Genomic DNA, 22,837 nt, shown 5'->3' on the forward strand with positions numbered 1-22,837 from the left:
ATACAGCTGTGCAGCCGCGTAAAGATTTCCTTATCAGACAGCTCAAGACCGCGCTGAAGCAGCTGGAAACAGCAAGGGGCCAGTTGGTGGGGGACGAGGGTGGAAATGGGACAGGAACCAGCACTCGGGAGAAGAGAGGAAGAGGCAAAGACGGAACAAAACGCCTAGATCTGGGGCCAGCAAGGTCCAAATCCTAGGTCCAGAAGCACTCACAATAACTGGCATTGAGCTGTGCACATTTTGCACAAGGAAGGGGGCTAACCTCACACAGCACCCTTTATCAGCCACCGCTGTTGTACAAAGGGAAGGTTACTCTTCAGTAGGGGCTCGATACCAAGGGCAGGGGTGCCGACTATTGACTGGTCAAATATGGCAGGACTAGGTGGCGCTTTAGCTCACCAAGGCTTCAGATTGGCTGAAGGTAAGCAGGGGCAAACGGTTTTGTAGCTGGCTCTGCCTACTGCGGCAGCCATTTCGTGGCTGTGCCCACTGTGGTGTGTCGGAATTCCAAAGGTGCCTGAAAAATCAAAAGGACTGGAGATCCCTCATCGACTGAGCCCTGTTTGCAAGAACTGTGTTTAAAGAACTCATATCAATTGCTTTCACTCTGCCTCCGCCTCTCTCCTTTTCTGTTTCTGGATTTCACTTCCGCAGGCTGACCCTGGTACAAAGGCCAAAGAGAAGAGCTGTTGTGAAAACAGCTCACCCTCCTTGCAACCTTATCTAGCATTGGGAAAAGCTGTCGTCATTCCTTGTGGTTTCAGGGGCTCAACGGCCACAAACCCACCAGGCCAATGGCAGCGCTCTCCTCCGGCAAAGGCCTCCTAAGTGCGCCAGTCCACACATGAACACATGAAGTTGCCTTCTACTGAATCAGACCCCCCCTGAGTCCATCAAAGTCAGTCTTGTCTACTCAGACTGGCAGCGGCTCTCCAGGATCTTCAGCTGAGGTTTTTCACACCTATTGGCCTGGACCCTTTTTAGTTGGAGATGCCGGGGATTGAACCTGGGACCTTCTGCTTACCGAGCAGATGCACTGAGCCACCGTCCCTCCACAACACAGCAGGATCCAGCCCCTCTCAGGGGTGAGTCTGTCAATGGCAGAAACCTTTTCTTTGATTCCCTTAGCAAGTCCGCTCTGCGTTCCATCCCCAGCCAGCTGCTTTTCCCGCAACAAAGGCCGCTTTTTGAAAAGGGAAAGCACAGCTCCCCATCAGATGACAGATTCTGTGCACTCACAAAGAGCAGAACTATCACCCAACGTTCAGTGCCTGCCTGGTTCCCAAAACGGGGCTGGACCCTCCGCAAAACAGGCCACGTCGCTTGGAGCCTGTTGCTTGGACTGGGCTTTTGAAGTGTTCCGTGGGGCAAACCAGAGGCATTTCGAGGGTGCCTGGAACTGTGGCAAACGGAAGTGGTACACGACCCCTCCGGGCGGACCACCTGGCCCCACCCTGCTGCCTCAAAGCTGAGAACTGGGAACATCTCCAACACCAAAAGCCTCACCCTCCCCGGCAGAACTGCCCGAGTTTATGAAGCAAGCGCGGAGAAGGATCCGGCATCTTCTGCATGCACCAGTATTTGCATTCTGCCTCCAGGAACGCACTGCACAAACGAGGCTGTGAAGGGCCACTATCCCAAGGAGAGGTGTGGATCAACAAGCCAGGGTTTTAAAGTGAGAAAGAGCTGGGGGGGTGGAGTTTAGAGTGATTTGTGGACTAGAATCAAGGGAAAGGGCTCTAATATGACGTCTAGACCCTTGGGAGCTACTCTGCTGTGTCCTGGGCCAAAGGAGGCCAGCTCTCATCACAGAGCTGAAGAGGAGAGCCAGTTTGGTGTCGTGGTTAAGTCCGCGGACTCTCATCTGGGAGGACTGGGTTTGATTCCCCACTCCTCCACTTGCAGCTGCTGGAATGGCCTTGGGTCAGCCATAGCTCTCACAGTTGTCCTTGAAAGGGCAGCTTCTGTCAGAGCTCTCTCAGCCCCACCTACCTCGCAGGGTGTCTGTTGTGGGGGGAGAAGATATAGGAGATTGTGAGCCGCTCTGAGATTCAGAGTATAGGGCGGGATATAAATCCAGTATCATCATCTTATCTGGGAGAACCGGGTTTGATTCCCTACTCCTCCACTTGCAGCTGCTGGAATGGCCTTGGGTCAGCCATAGCTCTCGCAGGAGTTGTCCTTGAAAGGGCAGCTTCTGTCAGAGCTCTCTCAGCCCCACCTACCTCACAGGGTGTCTGTTGTGGGGGGAGAAGATATAGGAGATTGTGAGTCGCTCTGAGACTCTGAGATTCAGAGTACAGGGCGGGATATAAATCCAGTATCTTCACCTTCTACTACTACTGCAGACGGCTGCAGAACTGGAACAAGAGGCCTTGGCTACCCCTGAGCCCCCACCCACAAGGTGCTGCTGGAATCACAAGGTACAGACACTGCTGTGACACGACAAGTAAATGCCACGTCCTCGTTGGTCTGGGGTGGGCCGGTGTTTCCTCTCCTGCCGCCCTTGAGTGCACAGTGAGAGGGATAGCAAGCTGCCAGCTGCCCCGGCAGGAATACCCAAAAAAGGCTGCGGCCCACGTCTGGTGCCCGACAGCTTCGTTTATAAGCAGAGAGGGATGGGAACACTGTTTCCCTGGCGCCAGGAGACTGATCTCGCAACATACCTGGACGTGCAAATGCACAATTCCTCCCAGTGCCCCGTGGCAACAGCGCTTGGCAAGACTTGAAAACGCTCCAACAATTCTGGTCTCCACCAACCGTTGCATGTACACCTATTCTACATACAGCAACGCACAGCACTGAGGAGGCTCTCTCGCTATTACAACTGATCTCCGGCTGGCCAAGATCAGCTCCGCTGGGGAAAATGAAAAGCAATCCGAGAGAGGTCACTATGATGGATAACACAACAAAAAATACAAGCTAGTGGCCAATTTACTAAGAAGTATTTAGAAATCAGTCCAAATGTCCAAAACGTGTGCATTCAAGTCCCAAAGTAGTGTGGTGACAAGCCAATCGATTAAGTGCCCGTTTCTTTCCAGTCTTCATCAGACCTGGGACCACTAACAAAAGAAAATATTATACAAAAATATCAGAAGGACATTCAGACACCACATGTTTTAAACATGTTAGTTGCACCATTAGGGTGTGCAAGAAGCCTCATACTGAGCTGTAGCCGATGCGGAATTGCTGCCGGAGACGCTCGGTGTCTCCTTTTTAAAAAATTATGTAAAGAATCTATATAATTGAATCAATATGTAAATATGATATTTTTTCACTGGAAGAGGGTTGGTGGTGTCTGAATGTCCTTCTGATATTTTTGTGGAGAGCCAGTTTGGTGTAGTGGTTAAGTGTGCGGACTCTTATCTGGGAGAACCGGGTTTGATTCCCCACTCCTCCACTTGCACCTGCTAGCATGGCCTTGGGTCAGCCATAGCTCTGGCAGAGGTTGTCCTTGAAAGGGCAGCTGCTGTGAGAGCCCTCTCCAGCCCCACCCACCTCACAGGGTGTCTGTTGTGGGGGGGGGGAAGGGAAAGGAGATTGTGAGCCGCTCTGAGACTCTTCGGAGTGGAGGGCGGGATATAAATCCAATATCTTCATCTACCTCACAGGGTGTCTGTTGTGGGGGGGGGGAAGGTAAAGGAGATTGTGAGCCGCTCTGAGACTCTTCGGAGTGGAGGGCGGGATATAAATCCAATATCTTCTTCTTGTATAATATTTTCTTTTGTTAGCGGTCCCACGTCTGATGAAGACTGGAAAGACACAAGTACTTAATCGATTGGCTTGTCACCACACTACTTTGGGACTTGAATACACACGTTTTGGACATTTGGACCGGTTTCTATATATTTCTTAGTAAAATGGTCACTAGCTTGCATTTTTTTGTTGTGTTATCCGCTAGGGAAAACGGCTGCCTTGGAGGGGACGGCGCTGTACCCTGCTGGGGCCCCCCTTCCTCCCTAGACCCCCCTCCGTTGGCTCCACCCCCAAATCTCCAGGAATTTCCCAACGCAGAGGTGGCAACCCTGACCACTTAGCTCTCCAAAGATATACTCCTGCTTGAGGACTTGAGAAATCAAAAAAGTTTCATTTAGGAAACGGAAGGAAGGCCCTACAACCAAGGATGGATATAAACAAATCTCCAGCGCTTGCAGAGAGGAAGTAAGGAAAGCTAAAGCTCCGTATGAGCTCAGGCTGGCGAGAGATGCTAAAAATAACGAAAATAAAGAATTCTTTTCTTATGTTCAAGGCAAGAAAAAGAGCAAGGACATGGCAGGCCCACAGCAGCGGCTGGAAAGCGAAATTGTAACAGGTGATGAAGAGAGTGCAGAACTGCTCAATTCCTATTTTCCCCTCAGTCTTCTCTTGTGAAGGAAAAGGTGCTCGACTTGGCAAAAACAGAGCACACGGTGAGGGAAGGCAGTTGAAGCCTAGGATCAGCACTGGAGCAATACATAAATACCTCGTTTCTTTAAACGAAGCTAAGTCCTCGGGGCCAGATGAACTGCATCCAAGGGTACTAAAAGAACCTGTGGACATGATTTCTGAGCCTCTGGGCATTAGTTTTGAGAAGTCTTCAAGATGTCCGGTGTTTGAGGCTGGAAAAGTGAGCTAAAACCAACAAAAAATTTAACAGGGATAAATTTAAAGTTCTGCATTTAGGTAGGAAAAATCCAATGCATGGCTATAGGACGGGGGAGACTTGTCTTAGCAGTAGTCTGTGCGAAAAGGATCTCAGGGTCTTAGTGGACCATATGCTGAACATGAGTTAACAGTGCGATGCGGTGGCTAAAAAGACCAATGCAATTTTGGGCTGTATCAACAGAAGTATAGTGTCCAGATCACGTGAAGAGATGGTATCGCTTTACTCTGCTCTGGTAAGACCTCACCTAGAGTATTGTGTTCAGTTTTGGGCACCACATTTTAAGAAGGATCTAGACAAGCTGGAACGGGTCCAGAGAAGGGCGATGAAAATGGTGAGGGGTCTGGAGACCATCCTATGAAGAAAGGTTGAAGGAGCTGGGGATGTTTAGCCTGCAGAGGAGGCGGCTGAGAGCTGATACAGTCACCATCGTCCAGTACTTAAAGGGCTGCCAAATAGAGGATGGTACAGAATTGTTTTCTGTGGCCCCAGAAGGTAGGACCAGAACCAGCAGGTTGAAATTAAATCAAAACAGTTTCCAGCTCAACATTAGGAAGAACTTCCTGACCGTTAGGAGCAATTCCTCAGTGGAACAGGCTTCCTCCTTGGGAGTTGGTGGGCTCTCCTTCCTTGGAGGTTTTTCAACAGAGGCTAGATGGCCATCTGACAGCAATGAAGGTCCTGTAAATTTAGGGGGAGGTGTTTGTGAGTTTCCTGCATTGTGCAGGGGGCTGGACTAGATGACCCTGGAGGTCCCTTCCGACTCTGGGATTCTATGACATGATCACCATCTTCAAGTACTTGAAGGGCTGTCATCTAGAGGATGGGGTGGAATTGTTTTCTGTGGCCCCAGAAGGTTGGATCAGAACCAGTGGGTTGGAATTAAATCAAAAGAGTTTCCGACTCAACATTAGGAAGAACCTCCTGACCGTTAGAGCGGTTCCTCAGTGGAACAGGCTTCCTCCTTGGGAGGTGGTGGGCTCTCCTTCCTTGGAGGTTTTAAAGCAGAGGCTAGATGGCCACCTGACTGCAATGAAGATCCTGTGAACTTAGGCAGATCATGAGAGGGAGGGTAGGAAGGGCTTTATCTGTGCTTAGTTGTGTGGTCCTTTCTTACACATCCAGGGAAATGCTGTTTGCCACTTCGAGGGTCAGGTGGCCATTTTTCTCCAGGCCAATTTGGCCAGGGAACCTGGTTTTTTTTTTTTTGCCTTCTTCCGGGCTTGGAGCAGGGGTCATGGGGGTGTGGGGGGGAGTTTCCTGCATTGTGCAGGAGGCTGGACTAGATGACCCTGGAGGTCCCTCCCAACTCTTACGATTCTTTTAGGGCAGTGGTCCCCAACCTTTTTGGCTCCAGGGCCGGCCTGCCGACCACGTTCCCAGGGCTGGCAGGGTGGAGGCACCCAATTCGGCCTCCCCCCCCGGGTTTTCTCCCCGCTCCTTCGCCCCCCATGCAGCCTCGTCACCTCCTCCCGATTTTCTCCCGTTTCCTCCTCTGCCCCCCCATTTTCCTCCCCTGTTTCCTTCTTCGCAGCCGCTGTCTGTGCAGCCTCCCTGCCTCCCCCCCTCCATTTTCCTCCTTCCAACTTTGCTGCCGCCGCTGTTGACACCACCTCATCTCCCCCCCTCCATTTTCCTCCTTCGCCACCGCCATCGGCGCAGCCTCGCCTCCTGCTCCTCTCCCCATTTTCACCATTTTAAGGTCGGGGAAGGAGCCGTCCCTTCTCTGGCCTTAAAATGGTGAAAACGGGGGGGGGGAGGGGTGGCGAGGCTGCGCAGCCCATCCCAAACAGGCCACGGCCTGGTATCAGTCCCCAGCCCGGGGGTTGGGGATCCCTGTTTTAGGGTCCCAAATCCTGTTTGCTGGTGGGAAATTGAGCACAGGTAGGCCTCTCAGTGTCTCCCATCTCCACTTGCTCCCGTCACCGATACCTGCTGCTGACACAGACTTCCTGTGCTATCCCTGCAGGAAAAGAAGAGCAAAGAAACAGCCCCCGCCCCACTGCCGATTTCCATGCAACCAAATGTCGCAATCTGAAGCTGCCAGACGAGCGAGCGACCCGGTGAGGTCAGGCCCAGACTGGCAGGAAGCAGGATCAATATTTACCTCGTCAGCTAATCCCAGCTGCTCCCCAGGAGGGCTGATCAGCAACCCCGTGGGGAAAACCCTCCCCTCCTCCCTTGCCAAACAGCTTCCAGTTCAGGCTGTTGATTCTGAAGGCACAGGCTGCTCCTCCTCAGGACCCGGTATTCAGCTTGCAGCCACTCCTCAGCCGAGCCAAGAGAGCCAGTTTGGTGTCGTGGTTAAGAGCGCGGACTCTTATCTAGAAGAATTGGGTTTGATTCCCCACTCCTCCACTTGCAGCTGCTGGAATGGTCTTGGGTCAGCCATAGTTCTCTCAGGAGCTGTCCTTGAAAGGGTAGCTGCTATGAGAGATCTCTCGGACCCACCCACCTCACAGGGTGTCTGTTGTGGGGGGAGAAGATATAGGAGATTGTGAGCCGCTCTGAGTCTCTGAGATTCAGAGTGAAGGGTGGTGTATAAATCCAATATCTTCTTCTTAGAGAGCCAGTTTGGTGTGGTGGTGAAGTGTGCAGACTCTCATCTGGGAGAACCGGGTTTGATTCCCCACTCCTCCACTTGCACCTGCTGAGAGGGCCTTGGGTCAGCCATAGCTTTCATAGAAGCTGTCCTTGAAAGGTGCTGTAAAAAGCTGCTGTAAAAGCACTCTCAGCCCCACCCACCTCACAGGGGGTCTGTTGTGGGGAGATGGTAAAGGAGATTGTAAACCACACTGAGTCTCAGAGAGTCAGAGTGAAGGGCGGGGTATAAATCCAATATCTTCTTCTTCTACAACAGTTAGGTGTGCGGACTCTTATCTGCGAGAACCGGGTTTGATTCTCCACTCCTCCACTTGCAGCTGCTGGAATGGCTTTGGGTCTGCCATAGCTCTCGCAGGAGTTGTACGTGAAAGGGCAGGTACTGTGAGAGCTCTCTCAGCCCCCCACACCTCACAGGGTCTCTGTGGTGGGGATGGAAGGTAAAGGAGACTGTGAGCTGCTCTGAGATTTGGAGTGAAGGGCAGGATATAAATCCAATATCATCGTCTTCTTCTTCTTAAAGTGGGGGGAGAGATTTGAGGTCTGCTAGTTTTGTTTTTAAATGAAAATGTTCTTAATTATTTCCACAAGCCACCTTAAACCACAAGGCAAGGAGGAATATGGATGCTTTAATAAATAAATAAAAGCTGCCTTGTAACTCCTTGCTTGCCTCATCGTGACCCGGCTCCTGAGAACATTTAGACCAGCACGGGGCGACTGTCACACATTTCTCTGGACATGCCCAAACAGCAAACCTACCTGCCACATCAAAGAAATCCAGCCGGCAGTGAGCCTCACAACACACCAACACCTACAGTGGTTCCTGCGTCTCCGCTTGGATCTCAAGATGGCAAGTTCCTGCCCGGTCAACAGCAGCAGCTCCTTCCCTTAAGGAGATGGGTTCAACCCTCCAAGGGGCTGTGTCTAAAAACGCAGGGGAACTCTGAGGCCTGAATGTGCACAGCAAACTCAGCACAGAGAGGAGCCTGAGCAGGCAAGCGGGAGAGGACAAGATTTCTGAACTAGGTTGGAACGACCCATTCGTGCGCTGTACGATTCCTTCACTCTTTACTGGGGCCAAATTCAAGGAACCGCCTGACGAAACAAGCGTGCCTCTCCAACTACCTCCAGGACTCACCCCTGTGTGGCTAAATGCTTCGCTTTTTAATTTTTTCCCCCAGGAGGCCACAAGCTGCGGATGTGGAAGACGCAAAGGAGTATTTGAGACCAATTAAAACATCAAGCCAAGTTATAGCAACAGCATTGTTGTATCTGCCACTCCGCCTACTTTGGAAGCCTGCTTGTATATCCTTTTGAAGTCTGACACTGAAGAAGAAGAAGGAAGAAGAAGAAGAAAGAAGAAGAAGAATTGCAGATTTATAGTCTGCCCTTCTCTCGAAATCAGACTCTCAGAGCAGCTTACAATCTCCTATATCTTCTCCCCCCAAAACAGACACCCTGTGAGGTGGGTGGGGCTGGAGAGGGCTCTCACAGCAGCTGCCCTTTCAAGGACAACCTCTGCCAGAGCTATGGCTGACCCAAGGCCATCCCAGCAGGTGTAAGTGGAGGAGTGGGGAATCAAACCTGGTTCTCCCCAAAAAAGAGTCCACTGCATTTAACCACTACACCAAACTGGCTCTCAGAAGAGTTTAGCCACCCAGGGGTGAGTCTTGGAGGTAGCAGAGAGGCACGCTTGTCTCGGCAGGAAGCTTCTTGAGTACGGCTCCAGTGAAGGGTGAAGGAAAACAAATGACTCCCTTGCACAGGTGTCTAAGGCTACGTGTCTGCACACACAGAGGGACGGCTCTCTTTTGCCTCTTTTGACAACAGAGGGGAAGTCCATTTACCACCTGCCCATTCAACAGACTCAGCCACGGCTTGAAGACACACTTTCACCCAACAGACAGGCGGAGAAGAATTAAGTTCTGGCCCAGCATCCCCAGTGCAGCCTGCACTCCTACCTTCTGGGAGCCGGGCTGGACGGCCGTGATGCACACGGGGTCCACTAGGGGCTTGGGCCTCTTGGCCGACTCCTCGATGATGCCCTGCCATTGCCTGGGCAGCCCCGTGAACTTCTGCTCCTGCTGGTCGTAGCCGGTGTGGACCCGGTGCTCGAAGTTGGAGGGGGCGGAGATCTCTATGCGTTTTTTCTTCTTGCCGAACATGGTGACGCTGGCTAGCACGCCTGGAAGGAAGCAGAAGGCCCCCCCCCCAATTAATTTAATTACTTTTTTAATTTAACTTTTTTATTTATTCCCCGCCCTATCCCACAAGCGGGCTCAGGGCGGCTTACAGCAGTAAAAACAAACATCACAATTAAAACATCATAAAAAGGTCAAGGTAGTCCCCTGTGCAAGCACCAGTCGTTTCCGACTCTGGGGTGACGCTGCTTTCACAATGTCTTCACAGCAGACTTTTTATGGGGTGGTTTGCCATTGCCTTCCCCAGTCATCTACACTTCCCCCCCAGGCAAGCTGCGCACTCATTTGACCAACCTCGGAAGGATGGAAGGCTGAGTAACCTGGAGGTGGCTACCTGAACCAGCTTCCGCTGGGATCGAACTCAGGTCTTGAGCAGAGGGCTCCGACTGCAGTACTGCAGCTTTACCACTCTGCGCCACGGGGCTCTTAAAAGTAAAGGAAGTCCCCTGTGCAAGCACCAGTCGTTTCCGACTCTGGGGTGACGTTGCTTTCATGGCAGACTTTTTTACGGGGTGGTTTGCCATTGCCTTCCCCAGTCATCTACACTTTCCCCCCAGCTAGCTGGGTACTCATTTTACTAAACTCAGAAGGATGGAAGGCGGAGTCAATCTGGAGCCGGCTACCTGAACCAGCTTCCGCTGGGATCGAACTCAGGTCTTGAGCAGAGGGCTTTACCACTCTGCGCCATGGGGCTCATCATAAGACATCATAAAAACAGTTTCAATAGTCAAAGCAGCCTATTCAGAAGAAACAAACGCTATTTCAGGCAAAAGCAGCAAACGCAGAACAGCACGTATGACCAGTGACTGCCGGTTCTATATCAGCACCATGAGTGTGAAATGGTGGGGCGGGGAGTGATGGCATTCAAAGGAACGCCCGCCAGATCAATTAAAAAGTCTGGCAGAAGAGCTCCGTCTTGCAAGCCCTGCAAAACATTGACAAATCCTGCAGGGCTTGAATCTCCAAGGGGAGCGCATTCCACCAAGCAGGGGCCCCGACCGAAAAGGCCCTGCTCTTGTTGAAACCAGTCAGGCGTCCTTAGGCCCAGGGACTACACAAGCAGATGTTGCGAGGCAGACCTCAGAGCCCGAGGGAGAGGCGGTCCCGTAGATATGCAGGCCCCTGCATACAAACCCAGCAGAGAGCACCAGCGTGAAGTTGCCCCAAACTCAGGCAGTCTGCAAAGCTGTGGCTGGAGAGGAGGGAAAGCAATTTCTGCTTTAAAAAAACAAAAAAGGAAGCCCTTCGTGTACACAGACAGCAACATAGAATCATAGAGTTGGAAGGGACCTCTAGGGTCATTGAGTCCAACCCTCTGCACAATGCAGGAAACTCACAAACGCCTCCCCCTAAATTCACAGGATCTTCTTTGCTGTCAGATGGCCATCTAGCCTCTATTGAAAAACCTCCAAGGAAGGAGAGCCCACCACCTCCCAAGGAGGAAGCCTGTTCCACTGAGGAACCGCTCTAATGGCCGGGAAGTTCTTCCTAACGTTGAGTTGGAAACTCTTTTGATTTAATTTCAACCCATTGGTTCTGGTACTGCCTTCTGGGGCCACAGAAGACAATTCCACCCCATTCTCTATATGACAGCCCTTCAAGTACTTGAAGATGGTGATCCTATCACCTCTCAGCCGCCTCCTCTCCAGGCTAAACATCCCCAGCTCCTTCAACCTTTCCTCATAGGACTTGGTCTCCAGACCCCTCACCATCTTCATCGCCCTTCTCTGGACCCATTCCAGCTTGTCTAGATCCTTCTTAAAACGTGGTGCCCCAAACTGAACACAAGACTCCAGGGGAGGTCTTACCAGAGCAGAGCAAAGCTCTTCTGTTTGTATCCCGCCTGCCCTCATTCCAAGAAGCCCACAGCAGCATACGCGGTTCTTCGGCCTGCAAGTCAGTTCTGACAACAGCCCTTTGAGGTAGGCCAGGCTGAAAGAGTGGCTGTCCCAGGCTGCTTGATTTTCACAGCCAAGAGAGGCCTTGAATCTGGCCCTCCAGCCCCCAGGTCAACACCGGACAGCAGATGCTCTCCCAGCTGCTTCCTTGGATACACAATGGTGCCCTCAGGGACCCATCTTTCAGGAGAACCTCCGATGTGGTCGGTGGGACGGGCCCCGAAAGTCACGAGCTCCTGACATTCCCCAGCGGTCTGGGTCAGGGGCAAGGAGCCTTGATGCCCTCCTGTTCCTTTATACGGGATCCCAGCCATAGAATACGAGAGTTGGAAGGGACCTCCAAGGGTCATCTAGTCCAAGCCCCTACACAATGCAGGTAACACACAAACACCTCCCCCCCCCTAAATTCACAGGATCCTGACATTCCACAAACTATGCACACACATTTTCCAGGTGGGAATCTTTACACAGGTAACATGGCTGTACTGAAGGGAAATGGTTCAGAAACCTTGGAGGTTTTTAAACAGAGGCTGAATGGCCATTTGAGAGCAATGAAGATCCTGTAAATTTAGGGGGAGGGATTTGTGGGTTTCCTGCATTGTGCAGGGGGTTGGACTAGATGACCCTGGGGGTCCCTTCCAACTCTAGGATTCTATGATTCTTCAGGAGGTGGTGGGCTCTCCTTCCTTGGAGGTTTTTCAACAGAGGCTGGATGGCCATCTGACAGCAGTGAAGATCCTGTGAATTTAGGAGGAGGTGTTTGTGGGTTTCCTGCCTTGTGCAGGGGGTTGGACTAGATGGCCCTGGAGGTCCCTTCCAACTCTAGGATTCTAGGATTAGGAAGACCTTCCTGACCGTTAGAGCGGTTCCTCAGTGGAACAGGCTTCCTCGGGAGGTGGTGGGCTCTCCTTCCTTGGAGGTTTTTAAACAGAGGCTAGATGGCCATCTGACAGCAATGAAGATCTTGTGAATTTAGGGGGAGGGGTTTGTGCATTTCCTGCATTGTGCAGGGGGCTGGACTCGATGACCCTGGAGGTCCCTTCCCACTCTAGGAGTCTATGAAAAATGCTTTCATAAGCGGACAGTGACTTTAGGCTACTCCTGTTGACAGTACGTGCTGGCTGCCGCCGTGTGTTGCATCCCACTACATGCGTTTCAGCATTGTTTAATGCGCTGGGTTAATGGTCCTGCTCTGTTACAGGTTTCTGCAATCTGAGTCTCACTGCGTTGTTTACTGGATGTCCCATCCTGTTGATCATATTAACTTCCTCTGTGTAACTTCCACCTTGAACAAGGCCGACAACAACTTAAATAAGACAAATACGTTTCATAAGCAAGGCAGGTGGAGTATTTTGCCCAGAGCAAGCCAAAGAAGGGACATTCCAGGGAGGCGGCCGTTCTGGTTTGCAGCAGCAGAGCTAGACTACCGTCCAGTGGTGCCCAAGAGACCAAGAAAAATGTGGGGGGGGGGGAATAAAATAATAACCCCACATTCTTTTTAGTCTCCAAGGCAGACCACTTTTCTCCTTTTCTCACAATACAAGAACTCCTGGGCACTCAATGAAATTAATAAGCAGTAGGCTTAGAACAGATCAAAGGAAGTCCTTCTCCAGCCAAAGAGTAAAGAACATGTGGAACTCCCTGCCACAGGAAGAAGAAGAAGATGATATTGGATTTATATCCCGCCCTCCACTCCGAAGAGTCTCAGAGCGGCTCACAATCTCCTTTCCCTTCCTCCCCCACAACAGACACCCTGTGAGGTAGATGAAGATATTGGATTTATATCCCGCCCTCCACTCCAAAGAGTCTCAGAGTGGCTCACAATCTCCTTTCCCTTCCTCCCCCACAACAGACAGCCTGTGAGGTGGGTGGGGCTGGAGAGGGCTCTCCCAGCAGCTGCCCTTTCAAGGACAACCTCTGCCAGAGCTATGGCTGACCCAAGGCCATTCCAGCAGCTGCAAGTGGAGAAGTGGGAAATCAAACTGGGTTCTCCCAGATAAGAGTCTGCACACTTAACCACGACACCAAACTGGCTCTTTCAAGGACAACTCCTGCCAGAGCTATGGCTGACCCAAGGCCATTCCAGCAGGTGCAAGTGGAGGAGCGGGGAATCAAACCCGGTCCTCCCAGATAAGAGTCCACACACTTAACCACTACACCAAACTGGCTCTCCAGTGGCGGCTACAAGCATAGCCAGCTTCAAGAGGGGATTGGATAAACATATGCAGCAGAGGTCCTATGAGGAAAGGTTGAAGGAGCTGGGGGTGTTTAGCCTGGAGAGGAGGAGGCTGAGAGGTGATAGGATCACCATCTTCAAGTCCTTGAAGGGCTGTCCTATAGAGGATGGTATGGAATTGCTTTCTGTGGCCCCAGAAGGTAGGACCAGAACCAATGGGTTGAAATTAAATCAAAAGAGTTTCCGGCTCAACATTAGGAAGAATTTCCTGACCGTTAGGGCGATTCCTCAGTGGAACAGGCTTCCTCGGGAGGTGGTGGGCTCTCCTTCCTTGGAGGTTTTTAAAAAGAAGCTAGATGGCCATCTGACAGCAATGAAGATCCTGTGAATTTAGGGGGAGGTGTTTGTGAGTTTCCTGCATTGTGCAGGGGGTTGGACTAGACAACCCTAGAGGTCCCTTCCAACTCTATGATTCTATGATCAGTGGTTATTAGCCACAGCTGATTGTTGAAACTCTCTGTCTGGGGCAGTGTCTTTGTGGTGCTTGGGGGGAGGAGTGGGGGGGGGCTTCTGGAATTCTGGCCCTGCTGGTAGACCTTCTGATAGCACCTGGGGTTTGGTCACTGTGTGCCACAGTGTCAGACTGGATGGGCCACTGGCCTTGTCATGATCCTAGGCGTAGTGTGGCCTACAGGCTCCAGGGAAGCAACCAGGTCTAACATCTCCCAGGATCCCTTCTGTCTCTCTGATTGGGTGGGCAAAAATTCTGGAAGGAAAACTTCCCCAGTGAAGACCAGAGGGGTGGGAACTGGGAGGAAGCAGATAAAAGGCCAAGCTAGAGAGGGAGGGGTGTTCTCTCAGAAAAAGCTGAGCTGGAGAAAGGCTGCAGCAGGAGAGTTCCCTCATCCAAAGAGGGGTGAGTGAGTTGGAATCAGAAGGAGGGAATGTTTTGTTAGTTGCATCAGGAATTTTATTTTCTTTGTACCACCTTTACTGTTTTTCTTTGTTCACTACTGCACTAATAATTTTACAACCCACTTGTTCAGTATTGAGCACTTACAATAAACATATTGTTGTTATATTGCCTGGGTCAGCATGCCTCTTCAGTCACAAGTAAAAGGCACTTGCTGAGCAGGAAGATATGGGGGAGGGTGGGCTCTGAACCCTTCCAGACAGACCCCTTCCGCGTGGTGGCAGCCTGTAGAGTCCCTCCCTGGTCCCCTGATTGTGACAGGCCTGATCCAGCATGCCTTCTCTTATGTTCACATGTCCTCAAGGGGTTATTGGACTCAGATCAAAGAAAGGAAAACGGTAGCTTTACATCCTGCCTGAAGCTCCAATATCTAGAAGCAAGACACGGCAGCTTCTCAGAGCACATTTCCCTCCCAACCACACCCCCAAAAACAGTCCACTATGCAGCAGGCCTAAAATATCAGAAGTGGCTGAACCCGAGACCAGAGGAAGAAAGCCAGTTTGGTGTAGTGGTTAAGTGTGCGGACTGTTATCTGGGAGAATCGGGTTTGATTCCTCACTCCTCCACTTGCAGCTGCTGGAATGGCCTTGGTCAGTCAGAGCTCTGGCAGAGGTTGTCCTTGAAAGGGCAGCTGCTGTGAGAGCCCTCTCAGCCCCACCCGCCTCACAGGGTGTCTGCTGTGGGGGGAAAGATATAGGAGATTGGCTCAGGTTGACTCAGCCTTCCATCCTTCCGAGGTCGGCAAAATGAGTCCCCAGCTTGCTGGGGGGAAAGTGTAGATGACTGGGGAAGGCAATGGCAAACCACCCCGTAAAAAGTCTGCTGTGAAAACGTTGTGAAAGCAACGACTGGTGCTTGCACAGGGGACCTTTCCTCCTCAAAGTGTGCAAACTCTTATCTGGGAGAACCGGGTTTGATTCCCCACTCCTCCACTTGCAGCCGCTGGAATGGCCTCGAGTCAGCCATAGCTCTACTAGGAGTTATCTTTGAAAGGGCAGCTGCTGTAAGAGCTCTCTCAGCCCCACCCACCTCACAGGGTGTCTGTCCGGGGAGGGGTGGCAAGGTAAAGGAGACTGTGAGCTGCTCTGAGACTCTCTGAGATTCGGAGTATAGGGCAGGACAGAAATCCAATACCATCATCTTCTTGCAGGCAGCTGGGTTAAAAAGTGCTGAACACAAATGCCCTTCAAGGGGCTGGAGGAAAAACTCCTCTAAGCAAGAGGCTCCTGGATCACTGACTGCCAGAGCTGAACATTATTGGCCCCCCTCCGCACACAAAAAAACCAGACACCATTTGCTCAAGGGAGGCCTTGCAGACAGATGGGCAGCGGCGGCCATATGCTGCGGGGACTGCTTGGCGGTGCTTAGATGGTTTAAGGCACTTCACAAATGTTGAGAATAGCAACATGGCCCTGCCTGGTGATCTCAACTCCGATTTAGCAAGACAAGAATAAAGACTGAGGTCACACCTCCTAGGCAAGAGGACAGCCTGAAGGGTCTGTGTGAGCCGCAGACAAAACACCCACCGTTCTGCTCTGAAAGCCTACGCAGAGCAAGGGACCCCAACAGATTCTGTTCACAAACTCCCGGCTCCTCAGGGTTGTGACAAAGCCAGGGGACTGCAGACCTCTCTCTCTCTTGGAAGAAATGTGTGCAGATTTGTTCAGAGGGCTCCAACCCTTTCCCCTCCCCACTGGATCCTAAGAAGACACGCCTGCTTTGAGGAACAAGAGAAGTCTTTTAAATCAAAAGAGTTTCTGGCTCAACACTAAGAAGAATTTCCTGAGCATTAGAGCAGTTCCTCAGCGGAACAGGCTTCCTCCTTGGGAGGTGGTGGGCTCTCCTTCCTTGGAGGTTTTTAAACAGAGGCTGGATGGCTATCTGACAGCAATAAAGATCCTGTGAATTTAGGGGGAGGGATTTGTGAGTTTCCTGCATTGTGCAGGGGGTTGGATTAGATGGCCCTGGAGGTCCCTTCCAACTCTAGGATTCTAGGATTCTTCAGGAGGTGGTGGGCTCTCCCTCCTTGAAGGTTTTTAAACAGAGGCTGGATGGCCATCTGACAGCAATGAAGATCCTGTGAATTTAGGGGGAGGGATTTGTGAGTTTCCTGCATTGTGCAGGGGGTTGGACTAGATGACCCTGGAGGTCCCTTCCAACTCTAGGATTCTAAGATTCTATGATCACCATCTTCAAGTACTTGAAAAGCTGCCATCTAGAGGAGGGTGTGGAATTGTTTTCTGTGGCCCCAGAAGGTAGGACCAGAACCAGTGGGTTGAAATTAAATCCAAAGAGTTTCTGGCTCAACATTAGGAAGAACTTCCTGACCGTTAGAGCAGTTCCTCTGTGGAATAGGCTTCCTTGGGAGGCAGTGGGCTCTCCTTCCTTGGAGGTTTTTAAACAGAGGCTAGATGGCCATCTGACAGTGATGAAGATCCTGTGAATTTAGGGGGAGGCGTTTGTGAGTTTCCTGCATTGTGCAGGGGGTTGGACTAGATGACCCTGGAGGTCCCTTCCAACTCTGTGATTCTAGGATTCTATGCAGGGCTTTTTTTTGTAGAAAAATCCCAGCAGAAATTCATCTGCATATTAGGCCACACCCCCTGACATCACCATTGTTTCACAAAGGGCTTCTTAAGTAGCAAAAGCCCAGCAGAACACATTTGCATATTAGGCCACACCCCCTGATGCTGAGCTAGCTGGAACTACCTTCCTGTGCGTTCCTGCTCAAAAAAAAAGCCCCAATTCTATGATTCTAAGTCTGCAGCCCCAGAGAAGCTAGGCAAGCCCTCAGTTACTAGTCTTTGATTATGCGGCTTTACGCAGCCTGGGACCGACATACTTGAGGAACCGCCTCTCCCTATATATGCCCCGGAGGTTATTGTGGTCTGCTCCACACACCTCCTGCCTACCCCTGGCCTGAAGGGCGTCTGTCTGGTCTCCACCAGGGCCAGGGCCTTCTCAGCTCTGGCCCCTGCCTGGTACAATCAGCTCCCTGTGGAGATCTGGACCCTACCTGTATTACTACCATTTCGCAGGGCCTGTCAGACGGAGCTCTTCCGCTGGGCTTTTGGTTGAGGCAACCAAATTTTATTGTATTGTTTTTACATTTAAATTGTAGGTTTTTATTGTTGTCCGGTTTATGTTGTCATCCGCCCTGAGCCTGTTATGGGAAAGAGTGGAATAAAAGCCTACTAAATTTAATTAATTAATTAATTAATCGTGCTCCCCTCTGCCTAAGGGGGAACCTTCCCACTCTGCTCTGAGATATAGCTATATAAAAATCTGCTCTCCACGAGGGGATCAATTTTAACCTGAGCAGCCGGGTTAGAACGGATAAAAGGAAGTCCTTCTTCACCCAAAGGGTGATTAACACGTGGAATTCACTGCCAGAGGAGGTGGTGGCGGCTACAAGCATAGCCAGCTTCAAGAGGGGATTGCATAAAAATCTGGAGTAGAGGTCCATCAGTGGCTATTAGCCACAGTGTGTGTGTGTGTGTGTGTGTGTGTGTATTTTGGCCACTGTGTGACACAGAGTGTTGGACTGGATGGGCCATTGGCCTGATCCAACAGGGCTTCTCTTCTGTTCTTATGTGACACAGAGTGTTGGACTGGATGGGCCATCGGCCTGATCCAACAGGGCTTCTCTTATGTGACCCAGAGTGTTGGACTGGATGGGCCATTGGCCTGATCCAACAGGGCTTCTGTTATGTTCTTATGTGACCCAGAGTGTTGGACTGGATGGGCCATTGGCCTGATCCAACAGGGCTTCTCTTATGTTCTTCTGTGACACAGAGTGCTGGACTGGAGGGGCCACTGGCCTGATCCAACATGTCTTCTCTTATGTTCTTATGTGACACAGAGTGTTGGACTGGATGGGCCATTGGCCTGATCCAACAGGGCTTCTGTTATGTTCTTCTGTGACACAGAGTGTTGGACTGGATGGGCCATTGGCCTGATCCAACAGGGCTTCTCTTATGTTCTTCTGTGACACAGAGTGCTGGACTGGAGGGGCCACTGGCCTGATCCAACATGGCTTCTGTTATGTTCTTATGTGACACAGAATGTTGGACTGGATGGGCCATTGGCCTGATCCAACAGGGCTTCTCTTATGTTCCAACAGGGCTTCTGTTATGTTCTTCTGTGACACAGAGTGTTGGACTGGATGGGCCATTGGCCTGATCCAACAGGGCTTCTCTTATGTTCTTCTGTGACACAGAGTGCTGGACTGGAGGGGCCACTGGCCTGATCCAACATGGCTTCTGTTATGTTCTTATGTGACACAGAATGTTGGACTGGATGGGCCATTGGCCTGATCCAACAGGGCTTCTCTTATGTTCTTCTGTGACACAGTGTTGGACTGGATGGGCCATTGGCCTGATCCAACAGGGCTTCTGTTATGTTCTTCTGTGACACAGAGTGCTGGACTGGAGGGGCCATTGGCCTGATCCAACATGGCTTCTGTTATGTTCTTCTGTGACACAGAGTGTTGGACTGGAGGGACCACTGGCCTGATCCAACATGGCTTCTCTTATGTTCTTATGTGACACAGAGTGTTGGACTGGAGGGACCACTGGACTGATCCAACATGGCTTCTCTTATGTTCTTATGTGACACAGAGTGTTGGACTGGATGGGCCACTGGCCTGATCCAACATGGCTTCTCTTATGTTCTTATGTGACACAGAGTGCTGGACTGGAGGGGCCACTGGCCTGATCCAACAGGGCTTCTCTTATGTTCTTCTGTGACACAGAGTGTTGGTCTGGATGGGCCATTGGCCTGATCCAACATGGCTTCTCTTATGTTCTTGGAAGGGAAAAGCATCAACGAAGAGAAAGCATGAAGTTCGAGTCCAGCGGCCACTTCTGAAGAAGCGTGCACACGAAAGCTCACACCTTGCATAAAACTTTGTTGGTCTTGAAGGTGCCCCTGGACTCAAACTGGATGTTTTGGCAAGCCCCCCCCCCCTCACTTCGGCCCCACATCGTGGAGTCAAAGCTAATCTCTTTGCCAAGGTCAGAAGCTAAATCTTTCCTGCGTGGCAAAATCCTTTCCACCCTGGCGTGTCTGAGAAATCTGATCAGGGGTTGTTGCTTCGGGTGGCGGCATTTTAGACCAGAAATCAAAGCCAGATAGGACGACTGTGTCAGCCATTTAAGGTGAGGTTTTCTCAGGGCACCGAGGAACGGGACACAGTGGGGAAGCTAGACTGAGCCTCCCGTCAGGAATGAGATCCAAAAAATTCAGTATTCTATTGAGCAATTAATTTGCCTTGCATGAAGGTGATGAAGGAGCCCAAAGGCAGCTGCCAGCCTTTCCCAGAGAGTCTCTGCTTTCTACTTTAAAGCAATGGCTACCGGGGAATTAACACTGATAAAAGGTTGACAATGAAGAAACTGAAATTAAGATTCTCTGTTCCTTGGCTCCATCCTCAGCCAAAAGAGAGACCGCAGTCAAAAAACTGGAAGAGGGCTCAGATTAGGAAGAGCAACTAGAAAGGATTCTTAAATTTGCCAGGATAGATCCAAGAGGGCAGCCGTGTTGGTCTGAAGCTGTTGAACAAAGCAGGAGTCAAGTGGCACCTTTAAGACCAACGAAGCTTTATTCAGAACGTAAGCTTTCGTGGGCTAAAAGCACACTTCTTCAGACGAGGAGATAAGTGTGCTTTTAGCACACGAAAGCTTACATTCTGAATAAAACTTTGTTGGTCTTAAACGTGCCACGACTCCTGCTTTGTTTAAGCGTCAGGATGTTGTGCTGGCAACTGAGTTCAACTTAATTCACACCACAGCATTCCCCATTACTGTGGGGGTGTGGGTGTGAAAGTTGCACTGTGAAGGAAGCTGACAGGAAGTGGATTCCTTTTGAGGTGTGGCGTCGGGGAGTTTTACAGACACCGGACTGCCAAAAAGACAAATAGGTGGGGTTTCTAGATAAAACCAAGCCTGAACTCTCTCTAGAAGCTAAAATGACCAAATTGAGATTATTATACTTTGGTTCTGTGAAAAGTCACAGGAAAAGACAATCATGTTAGGAAAAGTGGAAGGCAGCAAGAAAAAAAGGACTCAGCAGTACCTTATCCCCCTCGTCTGAAGAAGCATGCCTGCATAGGAAAGCTTACGTTCTGAATAAAACTTTGTTGGTCTTAAAGGCGCCACTGGATTCCTACTTCCTTCAACAGCAGATGGACCACGGAGGCCCTCCGTTTGCAAGACCCGAGCAAGGCTGTTAACAAGAGGGCATTTGGAAGGAAGGACGTTTTTATCCACAGGGTCACCCCGAGTCAGAAGCAACTTGATGGCACTTCACATGCATGCACAATTCTGTCTCTCCTCCACCCCACAGACCCGCACTCTCTTTACTGCTAATCTCCCTTTCAGAGAAAACTGCACTCCCGTTCCGTTGCTCTAAAGCCTCATCTACAAGGATTTTCTGCATTGGGGACTGCCAAGAATGCTTATTTTGATCTAAGCAAAAGCAAGCGAGTTAACTTAATAAACACCCCCCCACTTTCCAAGCTACTGTCAGCCACGATGCAGCTTGCTGCAGTGTTAAAATGAGCACGAAGCAACATGCGAGCAAAGACGATACCTCTTTGGTAGAGCCTCTGCTCAGCACACAGAAGGTGCCAGGCTCAATCCCCGACATCTACAGTTCAAAAGATCAGGCCGTAGGTGTTGTGAAAGACCCCCTCCTTCCCTGAAAGCCTGCAGAGCTGCTGCCAGTCAGAGCAGACCGCCTTGACCTCGCTAGATCAAGAGTCTGACTCAGTAAACAGCAGTTTCATGTATTGGTTGTTGTAGATTTTCCAGGCTGTGTGGCCGTGGTCTTGGCATTGTGAGACCTGACGTTTCACCAGCAACTGTGACTGGCATCCTCACAGGTGTAACCCAGAACACTGGAGTTCTCTCTGGGTCAAATTGAGAAGTAGCTGGTAGGCAGGTAATTTATATCTATTCAGGCAGAGTAGATTACCTGCCTACCAACTTCTTCTCAATTTGACCCAGAGAGAACTCCAGTTTTCTGGGTGATACCTCTGAGGATGCCAGTCACAGCTGCTGGCGAAACGTCAGGTCTCACAATGCCAAGACCACAGCCACACAGCCTGGAAAACCTACAACACCAATGGACTCCAGTCGTGAAAGCCTTGAACGACGTATGTCCACAAACAGGGATGACATTTCCCAGCCATGGAGTTGGGATCGTAGAGGGGATCTGTCTGCCTGGAGCAGGATGGGTGCACAAGCAGAAGATGACGACTGCAGATTTATACCCCGCCCTCCTCTCTGAATCAGAGTCTTAGAGTGGCTCACATTCTCCTTTATCTCTTCCCCCTACAACAGACACCCTGTGAGGCAGGTGGGGCTGAGAGGGCTCTCACAGCAGCTGCCCTTTCAAGGACAACTCTGCCAGAGCTATGGCTGATCCAAGGCCTCCAGCAGCTGCAAGCGGAGGAGTGGGGAATCACACCCAGTTCTCCCAGATAAGAGTGCTCTGGCTGACCCAAGACCATTCCAGCAGCTGCAAGCGGAGGAGTGGGGAATCAGACCCGGTTCTCCCAGATAAGAGAGCTCTGGCTGACCCAAGGCCATTCCAGCAGCTGCAAGTGGAGGAGTGGGGAATCAAACCCGGTTCTCCCAGATAAGAGTCTGCACACTTAACTACTACACCAAACTGACTCTCTTACAATCCCTTTATCTTTCACAAGGCACACCATCCAACGGAGGCAAACAACTCTGGCAAACTGGTTCTTCTGTGCTCGCAGTGGATAGAAGAAACCTATTTGAATGGGGGGAAGGGAGACAGAACTAGCAGTTTTCAATCTTCCCACTCTCCCTTCTGGGTCTTGGACTCCCAAAATGGCCACATATTGATAGCAGTTCTGCACAGGGCCAGACACCGGGGAGAAGAATTGGGTAAAAATGTACTCAATGAAATAAAACTTTGTTTTCCTATTTTTGCACTGAGTAGGTTGGAGATGAGACAGCACTTGGGGGCGGGAGGACTACGAAGCCTTGTGCAAGCACACGGCGAGGCAAAACAAAAAACAAAACCCTCAAAAGAACTTACCCATTCTTATTTTTTAAGAACAGGTAAGTCCTGAAGTGCAGCAAGAAAAACCAGGAGGGGACAGCAACACCTCTCGGAAGAGTGAGTGAGTCAGCCTGTGCCAGACCAAACGGGGTCAAGATGGTATCTTCGAAAAAATCTGATCGATGCAGATGTGTACGGCCGACAGTGGCAAGGACAGGGCAGGGCATGGCTGGGAAAGAGCCTCACCCCAAAGGCAGGAAGGGTGTGGCCTTGCTGCCACCCTGGCCCCAACGCCCAGGTGGCCAGTGGCAC

At 50.9% G+C, this 22,837-nt stretch overlaps 1 protein-coding gene across 1 annotated transcript in view; it reads right to left on the reverse strand.

Annotated features, from left to right (window-relative positions):
- The window catches only part of LOC132586226 (serine/threonine-protein kinase PAK 4-like), a 77,854-nt gene that overhangs the window by 25,709 nt on the left and 29,308 nt on the right, over positions 1–22,837 (reverse strand). The window contains exon 2 of the mRNA XM_060258224.1: positions 9,205–9,428. Coding sequence (XP_060114207.1) covers positions 9,205–9,408 — 204 coding nt within the window. The 5' untranslated portion in view covers positions 9,409–9,428. The remainder of the gene's footprint in view (positions 1–9,204; positions 9,429–22,837) is intronic.

This window comes from Heteronotia binoei, chromosome 17, assembly GCF_032191835.1.
Source record: "Heteronotia binoei isolate CCM8104 ecotype False Entrance Well chromosome 17, APGP_CSIRO_Hbin_v1, whole genome shotgun sequence".
NCBI lineage: Eukaryota > Metazoa > Chordata > Lepidosauria > Squamata > Gekkonidae > Heteronotia > Heteronotia binoei.